This window comes from Hyla sarda, chromosome 3, assembly GCF_029499605.1.
Source record: "Hyla sarda isolate aHylSar1 chromosome 3, aHylSar1.hap1, whole genome shotgun sequence".
Classification (NCBI taxonomy): domain Eukaryota; kingdom Metazoa; phylum Chordata; class Amphibia; order Anura; family Hylidae; genus Hyla; species Hyla sarda.
In genome coordinates, this window is record NC_079191.1 from 252,715,748 (window position 1) to 252,730,309 (window position 14,562).

Genomic DNA, 14,562 nt, shown 5'->3' on the forward strand with positions numbered 1-14,562 from the left:
TGCCTGGTCTCCGGTCCTCTGCTTCTTCCTGCTTCTGAGGATACACTGGACTTGCAAAAAGTGCCCGCTGCAGAGAGGACCCCCATCTGCTGCCAAATGTTTTCAAGTGCTGAACTCGGAAAGGTTTGGCTCCCCCATAGCGAATGCGTTCCCCTTTGGCTGCGCACATGTGATATGCTCCATTCATTCTATCTAAGTAGTCGGGCCCCTAACCGGTCATCTTATCTCTTATCCTATGCATAGGGGTTGCCAAGCTGAAGGGAATTCACATGTACAGTATCCTGCACACATTTGATGTGCAGGATTTGAAGCTGTGTTCAGTCATTTAGTTTACATTGCACTCTGCAGCATAAAATCTGCAGCTTTAAAGGAAATCTGTCATCAGAATCACCTGCACTAAACCTGTTACACAGGCTTGTAGTGCGGGTGATCCTGATTAAAATGCTCCTTACCTGGTTAAAAATGGTTCAGTGCTTCTTCAGATATCTATATTTTTAGTTTTCAGTTATTCCCTGGCTTGGGACTCAGTGGGAGGTGTTATCATCTGGGACTCGGCCACACGTCATTCTAGCTGGGCGGAGCTGCCGCCTGGCTCATGAATATTCATGAACTTATCCTCCTGGTCTAATTCTTCTTTCTCTGTCTGTTGTGGAGGGCCGCGCATGCGCCGCGTTCCGTACACCCGGAAGCGGCGTTTTCCCCCCACTTCACTCAAGCTGCGGCCCTATACAAGTAAGAAGACGGGCTGCATAAGTGAAAAGCCGGGGGTGGGAGGGATGGAGGGTGTATTTATTCACAAACGGACCGAGAAAGAAGAATTAGATCAGGAGGATAAGTTCATGAATATTCATGAGCCAGGCGGTAGCTCCGCCCAGCTAGAATGACGTGTGGCCGAGTCCCAGATGATAACACCTCCCACTGAGTCCCAAGCCAGGGAATAACTGAAAACTAAAAATATAGATATCTGAAGAAGCGCTGAACCATTTTTAACCAGGTAAGGAGCGTTTTAATCAGGATCACCCGCACTACAAGCCTGTGTAACAGGTTTAGTGCGGGTGATTCTGATGACAGATTTCCTTTAAATATGCACAGGATACTGTACATGTGAATGCACACTAAACATAATGATTCTTTAATTGGTTACTCTAAGGTGCACTTTACCATTCTGTACCTGAGAAGGAAAGGGAGACTTTGGACCTCCATAAAAGTGAGCACTGGGCCCCAGTATATTTATCATTTATCCTGTGTGTGACCCATTGAAAACAATGAATATTCCTTAGTGTGCATTGGCCCTTAGAAACGCAGTGAATGTACCATGTTGGCCACTTTGTTTACACCTGCATTGTATGAACCAAACAAGACTTTTCTGTCTTTCCTTTATAATTATTGGCTCCACTCCTCCTGGGTTTTGCATAAGTAACAGATATGGATGTAGAAGTAATATACGATAGTCTCAGCATAGTTGCCAGTGTGAAAGCAGCAGTGCTGGTAAGTATTAGCAAGAACATGTAGCGGAAATAATAGCCAAGAGTGAACATCTAACATTAGTTCAATAATGTGGTGCTTTCTGGGTTCCACACATATAAATGTATGAGGATTATTTAATAATTAATGGGTTATCCCAAAGTCAAGTCGTCACCTTTCTACAGGATAGGTGATCTATGGCTGATTGGGGCCTAACCGCTGGGACCCCCCACTGATAATAATTTGAGTTCTCTTTTCCCTTGAGACAGGAGACATCCATTCACAGTATGAGCCTTCTGGACATATAGGGAGGTTCTTCAAACTGAGAGAGAGAAACTGGAGTGATTTTCCCACAGCAACCAATTCCCCCCCCCCCCCCCCATATCGATCAGAACTTCTGCAGTGCCCGTGGCCCACTGGCTTTCAGCGCTTGCAGGTGGAGGTGACAGCTTCTGCTCTCCGTCCTGCGCCTGTGGCTCCCAACTCATTTCCAGCGCTGTGGCTCACAGGAGGAAAAGGAGATCAGCGCCTGGGAGTAACATGATTAGTTCCTCGATGTGGGGACATTGCTGTGGCTGATAGTTCATTCATTCGGTGGGGAGGAAAAGCAGGACAGCGCCCGCTGGTCATATATGATTCCCCAGCGCACTGCGGCTGATAATTCATTCATTTAAGGGGGAGGGGCCCGACAGGTATTTCAGTATAGGGGAAAAATTCATACTGTACAGAAAAAACATACCGGTATTCAGTAGGAACCGAATTATCGCCCAGCACTATTTGGAAGTCCCATAACAAGTGATAGGAGCTGTGGCCAAGCACACTTGATGCTGCTTCATTCCCTCAAGGGAACCCTGTTTTTGTAAGTCCCTGCAGTTACACCTCCGATTAGCTAATTACTATCTATGCTGGGAATAGGTTACAACTTTTAATTTTGGTAAACCCTCTTTAGAGATAATTTGTCAGCTATGTACCAGGTATGGAGCTGCAGAGACTGGTGGATAGGTCACAAGGTGATAAAACAAATGATTCTTAGCCCTCCTACCCCCTACCATGCTCTCGTTGATGTTCAGGGCTCAGTGGTGCGGCTGACAACTAGTCACATGCGCTAAACCCAATACAATGGTTTAGTCTGCATTGAGGGGTCACTTACATAAACTGGTGCAGTGGATTAAATGTTGGCTGTATTGCTATAGCGCTTCTGTGCATAATGGTGGTGGGAAGCCGGCTTGCCGCCTTTATACGTAGCACAATGCCTGCCCTTGACATGAATATTCTCATTTCTTTACTCTCGCATCCTGTTAATATTAGAGCCTACACGGAAGCGTGCCTGCACTGTGCTTCAAGAAGAGTGCTCACCTGTCACGTGACTTAGGGCGTCAGAGTGAAGAAATTATAATATACATGTCAGGTGCGGGCATAGTGATGTGTATACTAGAGGCAGGGGAGCTTAGCAATCCGGCTCCATGCCTCCATTGCACACAGCAGCACTATAGCAATAAAGTACCCAGGAGGGATAACTTTTTTAATTCACTGCACCAATTTATGTAAGTGACACCTTGTTGTAATGCTGTTCACCCTTATTATTAACCAGTATATTGGGTTTAGTGCTGGTGAACAGACAGTTTCCCTTTTAATATAGCCATTCAGTAAGCTACTGGTATAATTAGTTAAATCTCCTTGTGACACATGCATTGGTACAGAGCGGACAGTCTCTTGAAACAATTGTGTACATACATAAAGACATATACTGGTCACATGATACAGTGGGGGAAATTTTTTAATCCTGAGGTGTATTAGAGGGGCTTTTGGCTGGCAGTCCATCACTGGAGTCTTTTGCACCTGTTCCTTCTCGGTGCCGTGAGGTGGCACATACCACCTCATTTGGCAGGCAGCTGTTTCTCACTAAGCCTCCTTTACACAATGGTGAGAGGGGTATGAGACAGTCCCAGACACCCCTGGAGACAGCTTATCTCCTGTGAAACCTAAAGATTACGCATGTTAAAATCCAGCTGTCGATTTGTTCTGTCGGCCAGTCTCTCTGAAATCTGCGGATACAGTAGTCATTCGCCTTGTGTGCGGCTACTTTAACAGCAAGAGACTGGGTTCACATGTAGTATTTTGGTCAGTGTCTGGTTAGAGGTTTTAGCCAAAACAAAGAGAAAACTATAATTTGCAACATTTTAGTTTAAAAAAAGTACCAATAGACTAAGGCTAGGTCCAGATTGCCGTTGTCCATTGTGCTTGGACCAGTTTTGGTTTACATCTGTTCCGACAGATCCAATTGACTTTAATGGGGTTCATCAGTGATCTGGTAGTTTAGTAGTTCTGACAGACTTGCCATCAGAGCTTCATATAGCGAAGCACGACTGCAATGTGAACCTAGCCTTACTGTAGCTAGCTGTCTGTGTAAAAGGACCTTTAGCCACAATGGATATGAGTGTGCTTTCATGTGAAAACCTTCAAATATGCAGGCCCATAATATTTCTCATAATTATCTCCTCCCCCCGAAGGTCATCTATCACTTAGACATCTGTAAGACCTCTAAATACATAAACATGCAATGAATGACCCACCACAGTACAATAGCCGGAATTTGTGTTCTATTGATAATGTTTGGGTGTAGCAGAAAGTGCAGAACAAGTAAAGGTGAAATCTAATTTAGTTATACATATATCATGTCATTTACATTCAGGCCATTAAGCACATGCCATTCGTATGTTAAGTATGTGTTTCCTTATGGACCCCAATAATGGAAGCACAGTAAGCCTAATCAACACCAGATACCTATTTGAAGTTTAAATGTCCGCGTGCCTTTTTGTCTACAGTATGTTTAGATTTTGTAGTAATTTTGCTTTTGTTTGGTTTTAGGATGGAAACAGCTTCATCGTGTTGGATGAAGAAAGATTTGCTAAAGAAATCCTGCCTAGACATTTCAAACATAACAACATGGCAAGTTTTGTGAGACAGCTGAACTGGTGTAAGTTCCATCACTCTGTGCCATGGAAGCCTTGAAATGTTTAAAATCCAGTACAATGTAGCAGTCAATGTATGCGAAATGGTTTGGAAGCACATTAGTGGGAAAATATATGCCAAAATGAAAATGTACAAGGGGGTCAGTCCTAAAGAATATTCCCCACAATATTTGCAAAAAAGTTTAACAAATATTGTATGTTACCAATAGTACCAAGCCCATTTTGACCTTAAGGACCAGGCCAATTTTATTTTTGCATTTTAGTTTTTTCCTCCTCGCCGTCTAAAAAATCGTAACTTTTATAATTTCATCCACAGACTAGTATGAGGGCTTGTTTTTTTTTTGTGCGACCAGTTGTCCTTTGTAATGACGTCACTCATTTTACCATACAATGTATGGTGCAACCAAAAAAATTCTATTTGTGTGGGGAAATTAAACAGAAAAACGCAATTAAAATGATACCCATATTACATACTTTTCTATTGTTGTGCTTGAAAAAAATCGCACATTTTTTAACCAAATTAGTATGTTTAAAATCCCTTTTGATGACCTATAACTTTTTCATTCTTCCGTATAAGCGGCAGTAAGAGGGCTCATTTTTTGTGCTGTGACTTTTTATTGATATCACATTTGTGTATGCAAAACTTTTTTATAAAAAAATTTTTTTTTTATAAAATGCGCCAATTTGGGACTTTATTTAAACATACATGTCATGCGGGATCGTTAACATTATATTTTAATTGGATATTTATGCACACGGCGATACCAAATGTAAATTTTTTATTTTTTTTACACTTTTTGGGGGGAAAATGGGGGGGGAAAGGGACATTTAAAAATGTTAACTTTTTTTTATTTTTTTTTTTTTTTTTGTCCCCATAGAAACTATTTATAGCAATCACTTGATTGCTTATACTCTTCAGTGTTATGCATAGGGCATAGCGCTGATCAGTATTATTGGCAATCTTCTGCTCTTGTCTGCTGGAAGGCAGATCAGAGCAGAAGAAGGCGGTGGAGGCAGGTGAGGGGACCTCCGTCCGCCATGTTAGCTGATCCGATCCCACACGGTAGTGCCACGGGCGGCCAGGTCAGCATATAATGTAGCCACGCTGCCGCAGATCGCGGTATTTAAGGGGTTAATGGCAGACATCCGCGCGATCGCAGACGTCTGCCATTACCAATGGGTCCCTGGCTGGGTCCTGATGCTTGCGGTCATGTACAGAACGTAAATGTATGTCCTGGTGCGCGAAGTACTGCCACACCAGGACATACATTTACGTCCTTGGTCGTTAAGGACTTTTTCCATATAGACATTCAGCATATTAGTTATTTATTGCTTTAAAGTTTAATATATGCATCCCTTATTCAAGTATTTTGTGCTGCATCTGTCTATATGTTTGAGTCCTTTTTAGATGATTCTCTTGTGTATATAAAGCCTAAGCAAGGAGTAAGTTCACACTTTCTCTTTTACTTTGCATAATCATCTTGCTGATCCACAAGACAGTAAATGAGAGGGGAACACAGTTGTTTTTTAATCTATTATAGATTGTAGCATATAAAAAATATAAAACATTTAGTCCTAATATAAAAGTGGCTGTATTGTTTTTTTTTTTTTTTGTTTTTTTTAGAGTACCTGTCATGAAACCATATTTTCTAAACTAACTCAGATTATATTCCCTAACTATGCCTAACACCCCTCCTGCCCTAAAAAAAATTCCTAGCTTTAAAAAGCTGTGTATCATTCCTTTCCCCTTGCTCACATTATATGAGCTCCTGGCAGGAGAAAGTGGGCATTCACCAGCAGCAACCATTGTCACTGAAGTCTGCAAAAGCTGTGCCTCACCATGCCCCGCACACACTTCCTGAGTTAGGACTTCTGCAAGTCTAGGTGAAGACCAAATTAACTGTTTGGGAAGAAAACATAGCCACCTAGCGTCATGAGCGGGCTCCCTCGATAGAACACAGGGTCACGCACTGTCCCTGCGTCATATCGCGTCGGTCCCGGCGGCCATCAATGGCCGGGACCCGTGGCTAATACCGGACATCACCAATCGCGGTGATGCCTGGTAGTAACCCTTCAGACGCGGCAATCAAAGTTGATCACCATGTCTAAAGTGAAAGTAAAAGTTGCCGGTTAACTCAGTGGAGCTGTTCGGGACCGCCGTGATGAAATCGTGGTGTCCCGAACAGCTTGCTGGACAACTGGAGGGTCCCTACCTGCCTCCTCACTGTCCGATCGCCGATTGACTGCTCCGTGCCTGAGATCCAGGCAGGAGCAGTCGAGTAGCGATAACACTGATCAATGCCTGGCAATTGCCAGGCAGTGATCTGTGTAGATCAGTGTGTGCAGTGTTATTGCCCCCTATCGGAGCTGCAAAATAGTGTTAATAAAGATCTTTTAACCCCTTCCATAATAAGTCATAATCACCCCCCTTTTCCCAATAAAAGTGTAACTAAAAATAAACATGTGGTATCGCTGCGTGCGTAAATGTCTGAACTATAAAAAAATAATGTTAATTAAACCGCACAGTCTATGACGTACACATAAAAAAAATTCCAAAGTCCAAAATAGCGTATTTTTGGTCTCTTTTTATACCATAAAAAAGGGAATAAAAAGCGATCAAAAAGTCCAATCAAAACAGAAATGATACCGATAAAAACGTCAGATCACGGCGCAATAAATGAGCCCTCATACATCCCCATATGCGGAAAAATAAGTTATAGGGGTCAGAAGATTACCTTTTTAAACGTATAAATTTTCCTGCATGTAGTTATGATTTTTTTCAGAAGTACGACAAAATCAAACCTATATAAGTAGGGTATCATTTTAACCGTATGGATCTACAAAATAAAGATAAGGTGTCATTTTTACCGAAAAATGCACTGCGTAGAAACGGAAGCCCCTAAAAGTTGCAAAATGGCGTTTTTTATTCAGCTTAGTCGCACAATCATTTTTTTTTTTTTTTTTTTTTTTTTTGCCGTGGATTTTTGGGTAAAATGACTGATGTCACTGCAAAGTAGAATTGGTGGTGCAAAAAATAAGCCATAATATGGATTTTTAGGTGCAAAATTCAGAGTTATGATTTTTAGAAGGTGATGAGGAAAAATGAAAAATGCAAAAACTGAAAATACCCTGCATCATTAAGGGCTTAAAAACATAAGGGTTGAGAATTTTAACAGCAAGTAAATAGCAAAGTGTCTTATAATTGCATAAGAAACAATATATTAAAAGTTTAGTTTGGTGACGGGTACTCTTTTAATGACGGAAGTCAGGATGTTTGTAAACATCTGTGCAGATTAATGTCCTTGCTGCCTATTTTACAATCACATTGCTTCTGTGTCGATATTTATTTTTTATTTTATGCATAATATATAATCTCATAGATATCTATATATATATATATATATATATATATATATATATATATATATATATATATATGTATGTTTGCACGCACTTATTTTCCTCCTTGTTTTCTAATAGCCATAGCACTTTCATATTTCCATGCATACTAGGCCTTACTTTCTGCTGCCACCCCTCCGCCCCCCATTTACGCTATTGACCTGCAGTTTAGTTATCATTAATAGTTTCCTAGTTTTCACAATTATGCATGCAGCAATACCACATATGTTAATTTATGTTTACTTTATTTTAGTTAAACATTAAAGGGGGTGAGTCAAATTTTAATAACGGAAGGGGCTTGTTCACATTTATTCACTTTAAAAAAAAAAATTGTTTTTATATATAGTAATGTTCAGCCTCCATGTAGGACTTTTAAATATAATCTTTAGAATGCAAACACTGAACAATGCTGTTCCATAGAACAGCATTGATCAGGATTATCCACGCTCTTACTACAGGCTGCCATGGTTTCCTGCCGTAAAGGAGTGCCAATAGCAGAGACAGGAGCAAGGTAAGACCTGTCTGTGCCCCCAGCTGATTGGCACCCTGTGATTTTGACATAGTGGTTCAGAGCTAGCCGGGTATAATATTTTTCCTGTTTTTAGATGCTGCAATCACTTTTTGATTACAGCATCTAAGAGTTAATGACGAACATCAGCCCAAACAACGATGTCAAGCATTAGCCGTGGGTCCTGGCTTAAGATAGCAACATGGACTAAGGATCAACCGATTATCAGTTTGGCCGATATTCATGATTTTCTAAGTTATCCGTATTGGCTATTACCTTGCTGATAATGCAGGTGCTTTAAATCAATGATCTGCAGCGGCTTTAGTGGGGCCAGAGACCGCCGCCGCCCGCTTCTCTCCCCCTGCCTGTCCTGAGTCCAACCACCGCTGCTGCCAGATTGCCTCCCCCTGCCCATCCTCTGGCCAGAGACAGCCGCTGCCCCATTGCCTCCCCCATCCCCGGTTTTATAATTACCTGTTCCCGGGGGCCGCGCTACTTCTGGCTCCTGCGGCATTCTGCAATGTTGCTGTGCGCTGCACAATGACGAGTGATGTCCTCGACGTCACAATCAGTGGCACGGCGCACAGTGACAGCTCAGGACGCCGCCAGAGCCAGAAGTAGCGCGGACCCTGGGAACAGGTAATTATAAAACCAGGGAGGCAATGGGGAAGCGGCCGTCTCTGGCCAGAGGATAGGCAGGGGGAGGCAATCGGGCAGCGGCGGTGGTTGAACTCGGGACCCCAGGACAGGCAGGGGGAGAGAAGCTGGTGGCGGCGGCGGTCTCTGGCCCCATAAAAGCCGATGCAGTTAATTGATGCACCTGCTTTAAATCATTGATCTTCAGTGGCTTCTGCGGGGCCAGAAACAGTTTATCATGGTATACCCGCACACACACACGCACCCTCCGATGCTCGCGGTCATGTACAGGACGTAAATATACGTCCTGGTGCGCTAAGTACCGCAGCACGCTGAAATGTTGTTGCAGCTTCACCTGAGCCTAAATGCTGGAAGTTCACAATTCAGTTGCACTAAGGTGCCTTTGACGCTAAAATGCATATCCATTTTCTTTATTTCTATTTCAGATGGCTTCCATAAAGTTTTGCAGGATGACACTGGTGCATCCAGGCATGATAAATATTGTTCAGGCAGATACCAGCATCACTTTTTCAAGCGTGGCCATGAAGAGCTACTGATAAAGATAAAACGGAAGGTAACGACAAGTACGGGAGAAAAGCGGGTGATCCGAAAGCCGAAGGTTGGTGGTTTTTTTTTTGTTTTTTTTGTAATATAAATTCCGGGTACAGTTGCAGATAAACAGTAGGATAGATGCTTTATGGTACATCAGACATGTACTGCTGTTAAAGGGGTACTCCACTGGCCAGCATTCAGAAGTAAATGTTCCAAACGCTGTTTCGTGCTGCGGGGGTCGGCCACACCCCTCGTGGCATCACGGCCACGCCGCCTTAATGATAGTCCGTCACGCCCCATCCCATAGACTATCGTTGAGGGGGCGTGATCATTATGTCACAAGGGGCGTGGCTGACCCCCGCAGCACGAAAACAGTGTACGTAACATTTACTTCCGGACGCTGGCCAGTGGAGTACCCCTTTAAGTTGTGTGTTCTTTAATGTGTTTGAATGGAATTGCTTAGGTGTAAACCAATATGGGCTGCTAGCAATTGGCGGCAGCATTGCTATCTAAATGTCGCCTACTGGCTGTTACTTTTGTTTTAAGAAATGACCCAAACCTCATCCAGCCCTCTGTTTACCTATCAGTGCTTCCACAGAATACTTGAATGTAATCTAAATCGGGGGGAACTGGGACAGTTTAATCAGATTCCAGACTAGTTTAAGGCTAGGCTCACACATAGTATATTGGTCCGTATTTTTAGACAAAACTTGGAGTGGAGAGAACAGAAATAACTGAAACATTTCCCCACTTTGGTTAAAAATGCTGTCTGAATACTGACCAAAATGCTACATGTAAACCCTGCATAGATTGGCTTAACCTCTCTAACATTGTGGCATGTATACTAGCATTCTGCTCTAGTGGTAACGTTTGTCTGTTATCTTGAGTGTTGGTATGCTGCCAAGATTTCTACTTGTCTGATAGTAAAGTGAAAGTCATGTCATAAAGACTACTTTTCAGTTTAGTTTTTTCAGGCTTGTTCCTGTTCAATCAGGTTATTCCAATAAAGTAGCATTTGTTTCAGTTCTAGAAGAAATTATTTCTTTTTGCAATTATCTTCAATTGCTTTTTGTAATCATATACCACATCTTTGTGTATTTTATGATGCATCATTAATTACTTGGTATGTTCATATTATATTTATGTGATAACAATTGTACAATTTAAAGTACCTATCACTGCAGAAAAAACAACAAATTATTAAAGTATATTTAATGCTTTTAAAAATGTATCTAACATTTTTGGGTCTTTTTACTTCCCTATGCTGAATCTGTAAATGTGCATCTTTCTCCATGCCTGCTAAGTGGGCGGACTCTCTGGTGTAATGTAAGAGCTGTGCTGGATGTACTGGCCAATCATATGTCTCTTCCTGATGCTAAAAATACAGTAACAAGTTGCAGCCGCATCCCCCTCCTATATGCCTAGTATTTACTGATTTAAGCTAAACAGAATTTTTTATTTTGGTAATTGGACGTTTACAGGAAGTCTCCAGGGAAATAGGGCCATTTAGCTGCTACCGTCCATTAATGGCCATATTAATGTTTTATATTAAAAAATTATTTTTTCCAGAGTACCCATTTTTTAAAGCGCACTGTCAGGAAATCTGGGTGCAATAACCTGCACACAGCCTTTGTACTGTGTGCAGGTGGTGGGTATAACAATGTTTTTTACCCAATATTTTCAGGTTTTCATGACCCCAAAAAAATGCTTTTGATCAAAGCCACTGAGGGTTGGATAGGTGTGGCACGAGGTCCACGATGCTTACCTCGTGCCACACCTATCCGACAGTCAAGGGCTTTTATCGAAAAGCATTTTTGGGGGTCATGAAAACCTGAAAATATTAGGTAAAAACATTGTTATACCCACCACCTACCTGCACACAGTACAAAGGCTGTGTGCAGGTTATTGCACCCAGATTTCATGACCGTTGCGCTTTAAGTTCTTCCTTAACATTAAAAGCACAAACTTTCAGGTTGTATATGGTAAAATTGCGTTCTATATGGTAAAATCTGGCGGGTTCCCTTTAAGTTTAAAGGGGTACTCCGCCCCTAGACATCTTATCCCCTATCCAAATGATAAGGTAGAAGATGTCTGATCTCTGGCCCGGCACCCTGGCTTTCTGAACATTTAAGCTCAGAACACTGGTTTCAGGCGGATGTGGTTGTTACATCATGCCCCCTCCATTCATGTCTATCGGAGGGGAGAGTGACGGCTGTGGTCTAGCGACCACAGCAGTCACTCCCCCTCCCATAGACATGAATTGAGGTGGCGTGATGTCACAACCGTATATACAGCAGTATATTCAGTAGAAATGTACATGTCCACCGTCATATTGCAACAGTATCAGTGAGAGAGAGCCTCAGCAAAGCCTCTTGGGTGGACACGCGCTCCTGGTATTTCATTCAAGTATAAAGAGGATAAAGGTTGCCCTTACCCGAGGTTGAATTGCTAGAAGAAACCTTATTCCATAAAAGCAGGAGATATACAGCAGGTAAGACCAATGAAGCAAACCTGACTGCAACAGACTGTTTCCTGCACCCAAGCGCACTTTCTCAGGCCACCGTTGTGAGGAAGTACGCTTGAAACAGTCTGTTGCCACATGGTTTGCTCCACTGATCTTACCCCGCTGTATATCTCCTGCTTTTATGAAATATAGTTTCTTATAGCAATTCTACTTCGGGTGAGTGCAACTTTTCTCTTTATACTTGTTTGGATTCATGAACTCCCTCTTTTCCTGGTTTGCATCTATCCCCCCGTAATGAAGTCAAAAGCCAGGTTTACCCAGTGTAAGTGCTTCTGCTAATCCAGAAGCAGTGCCGGACCGGTTTCTTAGTGCGTGCTCCTGGTATTTGGGTTGCACAGCAGAATGAGGTCCAGTCTGCACTGCGGATGTTTATCTGGCAGAATTCTACTTGCAGCAGGTGCTGCTGAAATAAACTGCGGTAGTACAGGACGGTTGTGTGCCGTCTCAGACGGCAGTGCAGTCTGGTGGAATTCTGGCCAAGGAATGAACTTGTTAATTCTTTGTGGAGACATTCATTCCACTGCAGTAATTCTGCCGTATGTACATAGCAGCAGAATCCCATTGAAAACTGCAAGCGGAAATCCACTGGCTGAATGTTCAGTGTGGATGAGGCCTGACTGGCTGCTTAACCACTAATAAACACATCCATGAAGACAACCAGTAAAAAAAATGCTTTGCCATTCAGTCATGTTTCCAAAAGCTTTTGTTTGTTGAAGCATAGTACACGTAACAAATTAGGAGGCGCGTATGGGATCAAGCTTATTACCCGCTGTGTACTTGTTTTATGTGCACTATGCTTCAATTAACAAGACTTTTGGTCCTATTAAATGGTAAATTCTGCAGCTCTTTTACAGGTTATATTTAAACAGGATGGTGGCAGAGATATGACATCCTTGTGATAGACCTATTCCTTTATTACTCTGTTTACATATAGTGTCACAAAAGGGACCTTTTTACCCTGTGGCCACATTCTTATACAGCTATGGCGGAATTGTAATGGTGATTTTATTTCTTTTTTTAACACAATTAACGAAAGATGAGATGTTCTCACCAAGACTTTATCACTCATTATGTACAATAACTTTCTGCCAGGTTTCTGTTCCACGTATTCAGGAAGGTAAAAATGGGCCAGATGACATGCAGAAAATATTAACCTTTCTCCATCAGCTGCAAGCAAGACAAGATATCCTTGATACAGCTGTTGAATCTCTGAAGAGGTATTCTAAGAGCTAGACCTGTTGAGTAGGGTTGTTAAATAGGGGAAAATTTATCATTTTTGACTGAGAACTGTGTATTCATGTACGATGATAAACATTGTAATGCTAAAGAATGGGGTATGGGCAAGCTGCAGATAGAATACAAATTGGGCATTGTAGGTCTATTAGATGCAACTGTAGTACCTGTCAATTAATAAAAACTTTTGGCATGTCCTGGGAACATGAAAACACCTAGAAGAATTTATGCACAGGATTTTCATATAGTATAAAAACTATAAACTTTATTGAATCATACATGAAAAAGTCATTTAAAAATATATTTAGAAAACAAAACAGTATGAAAAACAAGAAAAGGAGACAGACACCAGAATACTGCAGAGAACAAAGTGGGTACAGGATCTGTGCAGGTTTGGTGGGTATGGTCTGGCACCTTATATGCTCTCTGGCTCATTTACGTTTTCATGTCCTTTGTAGTGGTGTGGGTTTTATTGTCCATTTTTTGGTTCGGGCCTTTGCTTGACCCTTGAGACTTATATTCCGCCCACACCACCTCTATAGGTTTATTTATTTAGCTTTTTTTTGTCAGATACTGTACCCACTTTGTTCTCTACAGTATTCTGGTGTCTTTTTGTCTTTTTCTTGTTTCTCATACTGTTTTGTTTTCTATATATATATATATATATATATATATATATATATATATATATATATATATATATACGGTATATATATATAATTATTATTTTTTTTTTAAATGACATTTTTTCATGTATGATTCAAAAGTTTATAGTTTTTATACTATATGAAAATCCTGTGCATAAATTTTTTTCTGTTTTTTCAGTTCTCTTGCAGTGTTACCTACCTTGTTGTAGGGTATCTTTCTCAGTGTTTTATGTCCTGGGAACATGTCAAAAGATTTTATTGGTCTGGGTAGAGACCCTGACCATTGACTAAAATCAGCAAGGGGTAGTGTACTCCTGTCCACGCTGTGTTGGAGACCTGGAGGGCCCCATAGACTGTCCGGGTCATGTGAGATAGTCGGGAGAGAACAAGCTTAGCGCTGACTTCTCACATGCAGCAAGTTTGTTGCAAAGTTTAACTTCTATATTGAAGAGCAAAGTAGAAACATACAAACATAGAATATAGTAAGCCGAAAACATTCACCCCAGCCATCCTTTATTTTTATGGTATGCTAAATATGTTTATCCTCAACATGGTTAAAGGACAACTGTAGTGGTACACTTTTATATATGCCCATGCTTGGGCCTCAAAAATAAACAAAATAAACTC

The 14,562-nt window shown here is 41.5% G+C and overlaps 1 protein-coding gene across 3 annotated transcripts in view; it reads left to right on the forward strand.

Annotated features, from left to right (window-relative positions):
* The window catches only part of LOC130362268 (heat shock factor protein 2-like), a 44,488-nt gene that overhangs the window by 4,935 nt on the left and 24,991 nt on the right, over positions 1-14,562 (forward strand). For 2 of the 3 annotated variants that reach the window (XR_008891335.1, XM_056566455.1), the window contains exons 2-4: positions 4,333-4,441; positions 9,426-9,598; positions 13,148-13,272. Coding sequence is in view for 2 of the 3 variants with exons in the window: in XM_056566455.1 (XP_056422430.1) it covers positions 4,333-4,441; positions 9,426-9,598; positions 13,148-13,272 (407 nt within the window). In the remaining variant the exon portion in view is untranslated. The remainder of the gene's footprint in view (positions 1-4,332; positions 4,442-9,425; positions 9,599-13,147; positions 13,273-14,562) is intronic. The other variant, XM_056566456.1, reaches the window with a different exon arrangement.